The sequence below is a fragment of the Myxine glutinosa genome, chromosome 5, assembly GCF_964187855.1.
Source record: "Myxine glutinosa chromosome 5, kmMyxGlut1.1, whole genome shotgun sequence".
Taxonomy (NCBI): Eukaryota; Metazoa; Chordata; class Myxini; order Myxiniformes; family Myxinidae; genus Myxine; species Myxine glutinosa.
In genome coordinates this window covers 34,343,151-34,356,269 of record NC_136265.1, presented here as the reverse complement: position 1 = coordinate 34,356,269, position 13,119 = coordinate 34,343,151, and the positions used below count along the sequence as shown (strand labels likewise).

Sequence of the window (13,119 nt, the reverse complement as noted above, 5' to 3'; positions counted from 1 at the left end):
CATACCCTTTGTGATGGACACCATGGGGTCTTTAATATTCACCCACTAAGACTGGCAGATGGGACGCCCAGTTTTAACGTCCATCCAAGGGATGGCACACACATCGATGAATCGTCCTGCCTGCGAAACACCGGGCTGACAGTTTATAACTGGGTCACGATTCAAAACCAGGCTAGACAGCATCGAGACGAGAACAACCCGCCAACCGTTATGGAAAATTCACAAAATTGAATTTAACGCTGAACGGAGGATTAATAATTCACATGAAGATGTGAAGTTGAACACTAAATTAAAAAGGTATTGCTTTGTTTCACTTTTTATTGCATTTATTTATTCCCCCTGCCTCCCTTACTCCTTCACAAAAATGAGGAACATGGAAGAGCGAGGTGACAGAGAGAAAGGTAACACACCCGCAGTGGGGGCAGCATAGCAGAGGAATAAACAAACAGGAAAAGGCGAAGCAAAGAACATAAAATGAAGAGAGCTGGAGCTTCGAGGAATTGGAAATCATCCTCCACTGCAAAGCGTATTGTGTGCATGAAGCATGGGGGATTAACGGTAAAGGAGAAAGACTCATGAACCAGTTGAAACGCACAATTTGGTTCATGAATAATGATCCTTTACCAACAAAGGACGTGGACATTTTGAGTTTTGGTAGAACCTCCTCCCACCTTCTGAAACCCGCAAATAGAGAAAACAACTAACGAGACATGCATATACATTGCATTAACAAATTAACACCAACAAAAACTGAAATAAGACGATTCCGGAAAGGTATCAAGACCATTGAAGGCCTCTCAGAGCAGCGAAGATCTGGGGTGTGTTCCTTTAGCAAGCAGCTCGATTAATGGTCACCAAGCATCTCTCTTTATCACTTGCTCCACTTTCCGAGCAGCTAGGCAAGCGGCTTCGAAAGCAGTTGATACAGAACGACTGGCTTCGAAAGCAATAGCAAGCTGCTTGTGTTACATATTTATGTGAATGTATGTGAATTACTATTCCGGGCTTTGCTTATCAATGTGTAGTCGATTAAAGGTTGTTGTGATTAAAGGGTCAGGAGCCCTTCTGAGAAAAAGGAGACCGGAAACGGAAGAAGAAAAGACACGAGGTCCTGGAGACGCGACGATTCTTCTTCTTCCTGGCCGACCTCGGACGCGAGCGGTATCGATTGAGCAACGTAAGAGAATCGGCGTTTCAAAGCCCATCTGGCGAGAGGAGTTACCGGGACGTGTAACTACCCTTTGACACGTCAAGTCACTGTGGGTTCGTGCACGGAACCAAGCAGCTGGCACAGTTCACCTCGCCGTCTACAAGGCCGCGTACGGGTCGCACCTTGGGCCGCGCGCGCTGGGCAAGCCGCGTGTTGCTTTGCCTGCTTTACATTACCCGCTTTGCTTGGCCAGGAGGTGCGCGCTGCAGCCGTTGTTCCTGGTACGGGACGTGCCCGGTGAAAGCACGTCAGGAAGGGTCCGTTCAACCGCCCGTGTGCGGAGAAGCCGACCATCATCTTGGTCAGGAGGGGCCCAGAGACATTGTGAGGGACAGAGACAAAAGGGGTCGTGAGTACCCAAGGGGTCGGGAGTGGGGAAAGGGGACACACACATATATAAGATGGCCATCGTAATCACATTGGTGATTGATTGTTGATTGTGGATTGTTGATGGTTGATTCCTTGGGGGAATATATTATTGATTACTCTGGATCCTTGGTGTGGGGGTTTCTTATTGACTGGAATTCATATGGATTGCGTTACGAAAGCGTATAAATAATAGATCTTTCTGGCGGAGTTCCTCTCACGGTCCGGGGGTCACCGAGACCAGGTAGTCACCGGGAGGACCACGTAACAGAATTGGGGGCTCGTCCAAATTACGATTTGCGGATTCGCAATTGGGTCTACGTCCGGGATTTAAAATTGTATAACATAATAAAATAATAGTTTTTATTAATTAAAATTTATTAATTAATTATTAATTGGTAAATTTTTGAGAAATTGTGGTAAAGTCTTGGGTGAAGGTTAACAGGTGTTAACGATAGTCACCATGGCGTTTGTTGCACAGAACTTTGCGGTAACACCTAGTGAGGCACAGTTCCGAGCGTTACTAAAAGCGGACCTCTTGAAATTGGCCAAACATTTTAACTTGGAGGTCCGAACTAATTTGAGGAAGGCAGAGTTGCAGACCACGGTGATACAGTCTATGGTGGGAGTAGGAACATGGGACGAGTTAGCCTGGCAGTGGCTACCCGAAGAACCAGAAGACGTTGAGCTCCGGAAACTGGAGTTGCAATTACGGAGCCAGGAACGGATTAAAGAAGAAGAAAGGAAAGCAGAAGAGAGGAGAGAAGAGAAACAAGCAGAGGAAAGGAGAGTGGAACGAGAACTCCAGGAAAGGTTAGAAGGGAGAAAAGCAGAGGAGAGGAGAGGAGAGCTGCAAGGGACCTCGAAGCAGAGGAGAGAAAAGCGGAAAGGGAATTAAAGGAACGTGACATGGAGCTTCAGCAAGAAATTAAATTCAAGGAGCTGGAGTTAATGAGAGAACGGGGAGAGGTACCACCCTTGCTGACGGGGTCAACACCTAGCCAGAACACCTGGGATGTGGGCAGACATGTGAGGCTGGTTCCACCCTTCAATGAAAAGGAAGTCGCTAAATTTTTTCCACACTTTGAGAAAGTGGCTCGACAGTTAAACTGGCCGGAGGAGGCCTGGACCATACTAGTGCAAAGTGTGCTGGTGGGAAAAGCTCAAGAGATTTATTCGGCGCTACCAATGGACCAATGTGCAGATTATGAGGTATTGAAGAAGCACATCCTCAAAGCCTATGAGTTGGTTCCGGAAGCTTACCGGCAAAAATTCAGGAATGCCAGGAAGTGGGAGAGTGAGACCCATGTGGAGTTTGCCAGAGTGAAAGAAAACATGTTTGATCGGTGGTGTGAGTCAAAAGGTGTCGGGAAAGACTTCGAAACATTGCGTGACTTGATCCTGGTGGAGGAATTTCAACAGTGTGTCCACGAGGACATCAAAGTGTACCTGCAGGAAAAGAAAGTACCGAAGTTGTGGGACGCAGCCACCCTGGCAGATGATTATGCCTTAACACACCGGATAGGGGTCCACGAACCTAACTCCTCACCTAGATCTCCGCAGGGGAGGTGGGGAACAGCAGGTGCGGAGAACGACAATACATGGCGGCGGCCTCGAGAGGATTATGGGGACAACGCGGATACCCCACCTGTTCGAAATCAGAGGGCTGCGGGCCCAAGACAAACTTATTTTTCGGGGGGCCCGAGGCAGACCACGAGTTTTTCCTCCGGGCCTACTTGCGCTTTTTGCAAGAAACCTGGACACTTGATGTCCAGTTGTTACCTCATGAAAAGGGAAGACCCAGAGCGGAGTCCGACTAGTACAACTCCGAATGCGATGGCAAACGTAAGAAATCGCCCACAGAAGAGTTACCAACCATTTATTTATGAGGGGTTGGTCTCACTCAAGGGAGACTTGACTAACCCAAGACCGGTTAGGGTTTTAAGGGACACAGGAGCCCATCAATCCTTAATGCTTGAAGGCATTTTGCCATTGTCAAAGAGTACCGCAACTGGTGATAGTGTTCGGTTACAAGGGATCGGTGGCTGTGTTAGTGCCCCACTTCATGTCATCCATTTGGAATCCGATTTGGTGTCAGGACCGGTCACCGTCGGTTTACAAGCCACGCTTCCTGTAGAGGGAGTATCTGTGATTATCGGGAATGATTTGGCCGGGGGGCAAATTTATGGTAACCCGAGGGTTGGTAAAGAGCACAGCAGGGAAAATAACACCCCACCAGCTCGGGATGGCGACAAAAGTTCCAAGTTATTTGTAGGGGGACTGAACTTCAACACAGAGGAAGAAGTTCTGACCTCTGTCTTCAACAGATATGGGCCGCTGGTGGAAGTGCGGGTGGTAAAAGACAGGGAAACGCAACGGTCAAGAGGGTTCGGCTTTGTCACGTTTGCAAGCACAAGAGACGCCAGGGAGGCAGAGAAGAATTGGAATGGTAAGGATTTGGAGGGTCGGACCATAACAGTAGGGAAGGCCTTTCGTAGGCGTCGAGAGGTCTACAGAAGAGGACAACTTGGCAGTAGTTTTGGGGTTGGCAGCAGCCGATATTACTATGGAGGCTCCCAGAGTTACGGCACCTCCCGAAAGAATGAATGTCAGAGCACTGGCCGAGAAAGAGACCGCCAGTCAGGTAACGGCTGGGACAAAGGGTCCCACCGTAACGGTTAGGAGTCTGGAGAGTTGAAGCACTATATACGGTGGAGCCGCCGAGCCGGGGCTCCTACACGGACTAACCGTGAACGCCACGTTCTTAAAGGCGTCCAGGTAGTGAACTTTCCTGCACGGACTAACCGTGAACTCCACGTTCTTATGGGCGTCCATGTAATGAACTTTCCTCCCCGGACTAACCGTGAACTCCACATTCCTTAAGGCGTCCATGTAGGGAATATTCCGCTGGGCCTCCCGAAAAAGTGCTATAGAGAGGTTTAAATTTGGGGGCTTTGGTCACCACCTCTTAACCGTCATTCAAGAGAAACTAGAAGTGGTTGACGCTTGGTCCAGAGGGAATTAATCTAGGGGATCGTGTGAAATTTTGTTGCTTTATTTTTAAGTGATGACTGTGCCCGGGGGGAACTGATGAGTTGGGGGGGGGGGGGGGTGAGTTATCTGGTTTGTTTATCCAAGTTGGCCGGCAAAGAAAGTTTTCGCTGGGTTCAAACTTTCTTTCTTGAAGGGGGGGAGTGTTACATATTTATGTGAATGTATGTGAATTACTATTCCGGGCTTTGCTTATCAATGTGTAGTCGATTAAAGGTTGTTGTGATTAAAGGGTCAGGAGCCCTTCTGAGAAAAAGGAGACCGGAAACGGAAGAAGAAAAGACACGAGGTCCTGGAGACACGACGATTCTTCTTCTTCCTGGCCGACCTCGGACGCGAGTGGTATCGATTGAGCAACGTAAGAGAATCGGCGTTTCAAAGCCCGTCTGGCGAGAGGAGTTACCGGGACGTGTAACTACCCTTTGACACGTCAAGTCACTGTGGGTTCGTGCACGGAACCAAGCAGCTGGCACAGTTCGCCTCGCCGTCTACAAGGCCGCGTACGGGTCGCACCTTGGGCCGCGCGCGCTGGGCAAGCCGCGTGTTGCTTTGCCTGCTTTACATTACCCGCTTTGCTTGGCCAGGAGGTGCGCGCTGCAGCCGTTGTTCCCGGTACGGGACGTGCCCGGTGAAAGCACGTCAGGAAGGGTCCGTTCAACCGCCCGTGTGCGGAGAAGCCGACCATCATCTTGGTCAGGAGGGGCCCAGAGACATTGTGAGGGACAGAGACAAAAGGGGTCGTGAGTACCCAAGGGGTCGGGAGTGGGGAAAGGGGACACACACATATATAAGATGGCCATCGTAATCACATTGGTGATTGATTGTTGATTGTGGATTGTTGATGGTTGATTTCTTGGGGGAATATATTATTGATTACTCTGGATCCTTGGTGTGGGGGTTTCTTATTGACTGGAATTCATATGGATTGCGTTACGAAAGCGTATAAATAATAGATCTTTCTGGCGGAGTTCCTCTCACGGTCCGGGGGTCACCGAGACCAGGTAGTCACCGGGAGGACCACGTAACACTTGCTAACAGAACACGCCCCTGGTCAGCAGCCTGTGCAAAACCCTGACACACCCCTCCCCAAAATGCACAGGAGCAGATCCATAATTAATCTTTGCGAGGAGCTCCCCCTTCTCACTCCCCATTTATTTCTCTTTTTATGCCTCCATCAACGAAGTCGCTGGAGGCATTATGTTTTCGGGTTGATGGTCCGGCTGTCGTCCGTGATAGGTTTTCATTACCGCGATATCTTGAGAACAGCTGAAGGGATCAAAGTCAAACTTGGTGCAGGTATGTGTATAACGAGGTAAAGATGAACTGATTAGATTATGGCATCATGAGGTCAAAGTTCATTTCAGGTGAAAATCCTGTTGCCACTATAACTTGTGAACCAGTGATGGGATTTTTGACCAAAGTTGATACAAGTATACTGACACACTTTGAAAACGCAAAACGGACTTTGGATGCAATAATATGACAAACAACCAGTTAGTCAGGTTCACTATGTTTTTTCGTTCAAAATCATGGTAGATTAGCAAACCTATACATTTTTGGAAACGTTATTACATGGAAAATCTGAAAATCAATGTTTACATTTGCCAATTCCGACCAATTCGATTCGACCAATTCGACCAATTCCATTCGACCAATTCGACCATTCGACCAATCGCTTCGATCGACCATTCGACCAATTCGATCGATTCGATTCGATTCGATTCATCGAATTCGATTCGATCGACCATTCGACCAATTCGATTTGCCAATCAATTTGACCGACCTTTGCTTGTGTGGAACGGACTGTGAAAACGATGCGGACTATATTGTCGGATACGACACACAGGACAGTGATGACGAACTCTAAATGGCATATTCTGTAATCGTGTATGTTTGATGCCATTGACTGCCTGTGTATATTTTGTCATTGACTGCCTGTGTAGATGTGAAGTTATACTGACTGCATGTGTATATATGATTTTGCTGACTGCCTGTGTATGTTTGGTGATATGAATTATTGTGACACATTTTGATGTTATTAACTGCCTGTACAAAATGATAACATGTATTTGATTATGCAACTTACGCGAATATAAAGACAGTATTTTGCAATTCAAAACCTTTGATTCGTGTCTTACCATTCCCCATAGCACTAATTTGATACTTTCATTGGATTCCTCGTCCCTGAAAATATAGGTTTAGTATATTTTAAAAAGTTTTTAGGGTAATTAGAGGCAGAAATAGAACAAAATATGTATTTTACAGTGGCCATTTTGAAAATCCAAAATGGCCACCATACAGGTATCTCTCCAAATGTAAACATTGATTTTTAGTTTCCTTATGCTATAACCTTTCCAAAAATGTATAGGTTTGCTAATCTACCATGATTTTGAACGAAATATAATTTATTGACATAGTGAACCTGACTAAGTGGAACTGAAAGGTGTTTACTATGGAAGGAAAACAGGTTAATCAGTCGACAAACCACAAAAGAATATTGTCCTGACAGCAATCCCATAAGATGTCACACGTCATCAAACAGTCCCACCCTCCACCTCAAAGTCAGTATCTGTTGTGTCCACCATTTGCACGTGCACAAGTCTGATAGTGGCATCAGGGATGTTCCTCCACTCATTCTGTAATGCCTGACCCAACGCAGCAACGTTGTGTGGTGGCGGCTGACGTCGGCGTACACGTCGCCCTAACTCATCCCAAGGGTGCTCGATAGGGTTTAAGTCTGGGGACAAAGCTGGCCAATTGTTAGGGTTAGGGTTCGTTGTTAGGGTTGGGGTTAGTTCTTAGGGTTAGGGTTATGTATCCTGATGCAAAGATAAACTAATTGGATTTTGGGGTCAAGAGGGATTTTGGGGTCAAGAGGTCAAAGGTCAGAGTCTCATAGGTTTATAACTTCAGAATGGCTGAATGGATCAAAGTCAAACTTGGTATAGGTATGTATAATTATGTAAAGATGAATTGATTATATGTTGTGGTCAAAAGGTCAAAGGTCATGTCAGGTAAAAATGTGATAACTTTAGAACAGCTGAAGGGATTTAAATCCAACTCTTCGCTAATCGGTGTTTATTCACCATCATGAAGAAGGTCGCAAACACTTCAATCTGAGATTCCCTACTTACGTTTTGCTGAAAATTTGTTTTCTTTTCTTGTCCTTGCAGTTTTCTTCAAGCAAATATCGCATACAAACCTGCAAAACAGTGAATGAGGCATGTGACTGACTGAATGTGACACACACACACACACACACACACACACACACACACACACACACACACACACACACACACACACACACACACACACACACACACACACACACACACACACACACACACACACACACACACACACACACACACACACACACACACACACACACACACACACACACACACACACACACACACACACACACACACACACACACACACACACACACACACCTATTGACTAAACAGTGATTTTCTCCATTGCAATGCCGAACCGAACACTGTTTTTAGCTTCCAACAATGAATAATGAATGTGCTTGAACAATAATCATAAGGAAATTCACATGATCAACAAAAACCTTTTTAATTTAAACAAATTTGTCAAACAAGTGAAGAAACAGACTGCTCATAAGTGTACTCACCCTGATGGCCAAATTAGCTCGTTGTGCAAAGCGCAAATCTGATGCAGTTTTCGTCCACACTCCTTGCACTCAACAAAGCTGTAAAAGAGAAAAGGGGGACATCATCATCATCTTTCGGTTGAACAAAGTCAGATTAGCTGGCCCCGTATGAGCTGGGACCCCATCCAATGCAAGCAAAGTCATGAAATCCACCTGAGAATGATGGTGGTATATGAAAAGGTGGATGTAACCCACACTAACTCTACCACGAAACATTACAAAATATCTAATAATAATAAATATAATGATAATAATAATAACGAGTCGGGCCACCTATGCCAAGCCATCTTATAACTGCAGGCAGTTATGACCGGTATACAATCTGCCACGCTTTGATACAACCACGCTTTCATTGGACACGTAACCCATAATGTCCTCTTTATAAAACCGAATTCAGAATTGGATTTTAAATATTTCAAAAAATAATGAGTGGTCCTCAAGGTCTTTTGGGTCCTCTGTGTCTTTTGGGTCCTCTGTGTCTTTTGGGTCCTCGGAGTAATTCGGGTATTTTGTGTCTTTGATGTGTTTGGAGTCCTCAGGGTCTTTTGTGTTCTCGGGATAGGCTCATCATGGATAGGCAACCTTTTTGCTCATCATGGATAGGCAATCATGTCTGTAAAGTTTTGCCTCGATCTGTTTTGCAGTTTCAGAGAAGACTTCTGAAGGTTTTTTAAAATTTTAATCTTCAATCCAACATGGCTGCCGAACCACGTGACCTATGACATCACAAATTTGCATTCTCCAATATAATTATTGCATAGATCATGTGCAAGAAATGAATTTCAAACTGATCAGATTAAGCTTTGTACTTGATGAATTACGACATAATAACAGACGTACCGATGACGTCATGTTTGACGAAACTTATTCCCCATACAAAGTTCTTTACAATCGGCCACGTTTCAATTTTTTTCCCATCGAACGGTTTTAGAGGTCCAACATTTTTTTCCAAGATGGCACCCATACCACGTGACCTGGCATGTCATAGTTATCATTTAAAACCTACATGAGTGAGCGCATGTTATGGTGAAAATTTTGTGTCAATCAGACCAACGGTTGCCAAGAAAATGATTTTTAAGGGGAATAAACAATTTATTTGGTGCTCATCTTCCAGGATCTTTTCACTTCATTCTTGAGATCTTGGTATTTGGTCATTTACTTGATTTCTGCATTATTTAGGCCAAAATCGCTGGGTACTGATATCTTAATCAACAATGCTGTCTTTTACATGTTGTTTCTGAATACGATGTCCCGTCACAATAGTTTGTTACCTCTGCCACCGAAGGTGGATAGAGGTTATGTTTTCACCCCTGTCTGTCTGTCTGTCTGTGAACAAGATATCTTAAAAAGTTGTGGACGGATTCGGATGAAATTTGGCAGAGAGGTAGTGTATGTCACAAGGACCAAATGATTAGATTTTGGTGAAGATCCGGATTCGGCTAGTAGAATTTTAAAGTGATTCTTCACCATTGGAAGATCGGGCCAACAACGGTATATAGCAGGATATCTCAAAAAGTTATGGACGGATTTGGACAAAACTTGGTGGAGAGGTTGTGTGTGTGACAAGGAAGAATCGATTCGATTTTGGTGAAGATCTGAATATGGATTCGGATATGAGAATTATTTAATTTATAAGTGATTCTTCACCATTGGGTGATAGGGCTAAAACCGATACATAGCACGATATCTCAAAAAGTTATGGACCGAATTGTACGAAACTTGATGGATCAATTGAGTGTGTGAAAAGGACGAACCGATTCGATTTTGGTAAAGATATGAATATGGATTCGGATACGAGAATTATTTATTTTTAAGTGAGTCTTCACCATTGAGCGATCGGGCAAAAAGTGATATATAACATGATATTTAAAAAGTTGTGGACAAGTTATGAGTAAACTTGGTGGATGAGCTGGTTTGGTGAAAAAAAAAAAACCGATTTGATTTTGGTTCACGTCCGAATCCAGATCCGGCCTATCAGTGGGATACAAAACAAACTGTTCAGCCTGGTGGAGGTATGCGCTCTACCGAGTGCAGTTCTAGTTTTCTATGTTTATGCTGGATGTCATCATCAGGTCATGTGTGCATTATGTCCTTGTTTTCAATGATTGCTTTTAGTTAATGTTTCCTTGATTTTTGTGGAACTTGGATATTGAAATTCTGCAGATGTGCCAGTCCTCTACATACACTACATGACCAAAAGTATGTGGACACCCAAATATAAAATATCTCATTCCATAAGCATGGGCATTCATTTAATATGGAGTTGGTCCCCCCTTTGCTGCTATAACAGCCTCCACTCTTCTGGGAAGGCTTTCCACTAGATGTTGGAACATTGCTGCGGGGATTTGATTCCATTCAGCCACAAGGGCATTCGTGAGGTCGGGCACTGATGTAGGGCGATTAAGCCTGGCTCGCAGTCGGCGTTCCAATTCATCCCAAAGGTGTTCGATGGGGTTGAGGTCAGGGCGCTGTGCAGGCCAGTCAAGTTCTTCCACACCGATCTCGACAAATCATTTCTTATGGACCTGACTTTGTGCACGTGGCCATTGTCATGCTGAAACAGGAAAGGGCCTTCCCCAAACTGTTGCCACAAAGTTGGAAGCACACAATCGTCTAGAATGTCATTGTATGCTGTGGCATTAAGATTTCCCTTCACTGGAACTAAGGGGCCTAGCCCAAACCATGAAAAACAGCCCCAGACCATTATTCCTCCCCCACCAAACTTTACAGTTGGCACTATGCATTCGGGCAGGTAGCGTTCACCTGACATCCGCAAAACCAGGATTCGTCCGTCGGACTAGCAGATGGTGAAGTGTGATTCATCAATCCAGAGAATACGTTTCCACTGCTCCAGAGTCCACTGCTGGCGAGCTTTACACCACTCCAGCCGATGCTTGGCATTGCACATGGTGATCTTAGGCTTGTGCACGGCTGTTCGGCCATGGAAACCCATTTCATGAAGCTTCCGACAAACAGTTGTTGTGCTGACAGTGCTTCCAGAGGCAGTTTGGAACTCGGTAGTGAGTGTTGCAACCGAGGACAGACGATTTTTACATGCTACGCACCTCAGCACTCGGCGGTCCCATTCTGTGAGCTTGTTTGGCCTACCACATTTCGCGGCTGAGCTGTTGTTGCTCCTAGACGTTTCCACTTCACAATAACAGCACTTACAGTTGACCAGGGCAGCTATAGCAGGGCAGAAATTTGATGAAATGACTTGTTGGAAAGGTGGTATCCTATGACGGTGCCACGTTGAAAGTCACTGAGCTCTTTAGTACGGCCAATTCTACTGCCAATGTTTGTCTATGGAGATTGCATGGCTGTGTGCTTGATTATATATACCTGTCAGCAATGGGTGTGGCTGAAACATCCGAATCTCCTAATTAGAAGAGGCGTCCGCATACTTTTGGTCATGTAGTGTACCTTGTTGTGCCTTTGGGTGTACAGCTGCTCTAACACGAGGTTATTTTTACATCCTGATAGGTGACTCGTGCTTTCTGTTTCTTCCTTGCAGAACCTACACCAGGCGGTCCTGCCATCTTCTTAAATCCATTGGTGTTGCGTCCTTCGTGTTGCGCATTAATAATTTTGTCGTTCTCCGTCCCAGTTGAGCAGACCTCTTCTTCGCCATTCCAGTGATCCATCTTTGTCTTTCGCCAATCTGTCCAACTCTTTTTTTTATATGTTCCCTGCTTATTGAGGATGTATTGTTGGGGCTGTATTTGTTGCTGTTTCAGTTTGGTGCGTGACATCTTCTCATCGCACCTGTTTTTGGAAGTATTTTGCAAGGTGAGTGAGAGATACCTTTTCTGGTTTGTTGTGTTCATACTTGTACACAAATTGTATTCGGTAATCTGTTGAACCTTTCACGTACACGTACTTTGCTAATCCTACAGTCGTCGCTCTGTGCTCTTGATTGAGTTCCATCAGGCCGCCACCTCCTTTCCTCGGCAGGTACATTCTTATTATGCACTGATTTTTGTGGAACATTTTGTGGATAGTAAGGAGTTTCCTTGTTTTGATATCTGCTTGTGACCAGTTTACTATTCCACAGCTGTACTGGAACACTGGTACTGCGAGTTGGTTTATGGCTTTGATTTTGTTTCTTGGAGTGAGATATGTTTTCAGGATCAGCCTCGTTCTATGCAGATATTCTTTGGTAATTGTTTTGCGCATTTTTAATAACAAATTTAGTGGCACTCTTCTACTCCAAAGTATTTGTAAGATGCTTCATTGTCTAGCTCCTGTATTGTTGTATTTAGGTCGGTTTTTATGTTGTCCGTATTTGTTTGTCAACCTTGCACGAATGTGCACTTTGCACACTTATCTTGGCCAAATTCTATTTTGATGTCATCAGAGAACCGTTTCACTAATTTCAGTTGTTCTGCCAATTTTTCGTCGTTCTGTGCAAAGTTTTAAATCATAAATCATCTATGTACAGTAGATGCGTCACCTTTGCTGTTTCTTTGGACGTCCTTTTATTGGATGTTAGGGTGTATCTGTGTCCTTGCTCATTCATGAGGTTTCTTAGTGGGTCCAGGGCCAGGCAAAACAGGAGAGGAGAAAGGTTGTCTCCTTGGAAGATCCCGCATCGTATCTTTACTCTTGGTATTTCAATCTTTTCTTCTGAGTGCTGCAGAATTAGTGTGGTTTTCCATCGATCCATGGCTTTCTCAATCGGCTTGATTATTTGGGGATTTATCTTTTACATTTGCATGCACTTTATCATCCATGAATGTGGGACACTGTCAAAAGCTCTTTTATAGTCTATCCATGCTGTCGACAATTTGGTTCTTCTCGTATTGCA

At 44.8% G+C, this 13,119-nt stretch overlaps 1 protein-coding gene across 5 annotated transcripts in view; it reads right to left on the bottom strand.

Annotated features, from left to right (window-relative positions):
* The window catches only part of CREBBP (CREB binding lysine acetyltransferase), a 239,121-nt gene that overhangs the window by 31,416 nt on the left and 194,586 nt on the right, over nt 1–13,119 (bottom strand). For all 5 annotated transcript variants that reach the window (XM_078777854.1, XM_078777855.1, XM_078777856.1 and 2 more), the window contains 2 exons: nt 8,274–8,351; nt 7,762–7,829 (listed from right to left, as the gene is read on the bottom strand). In XM_078777854.1, coding sequence (XP_078633980.1) covers nt 7,762–7,829; nt 8,274–8,351 — 146 coding nt within the window. The remainder of the gene's footprint in view (nt 1–7,761; nt 7,830–8,273; nt 8,352–13,119) is intronic.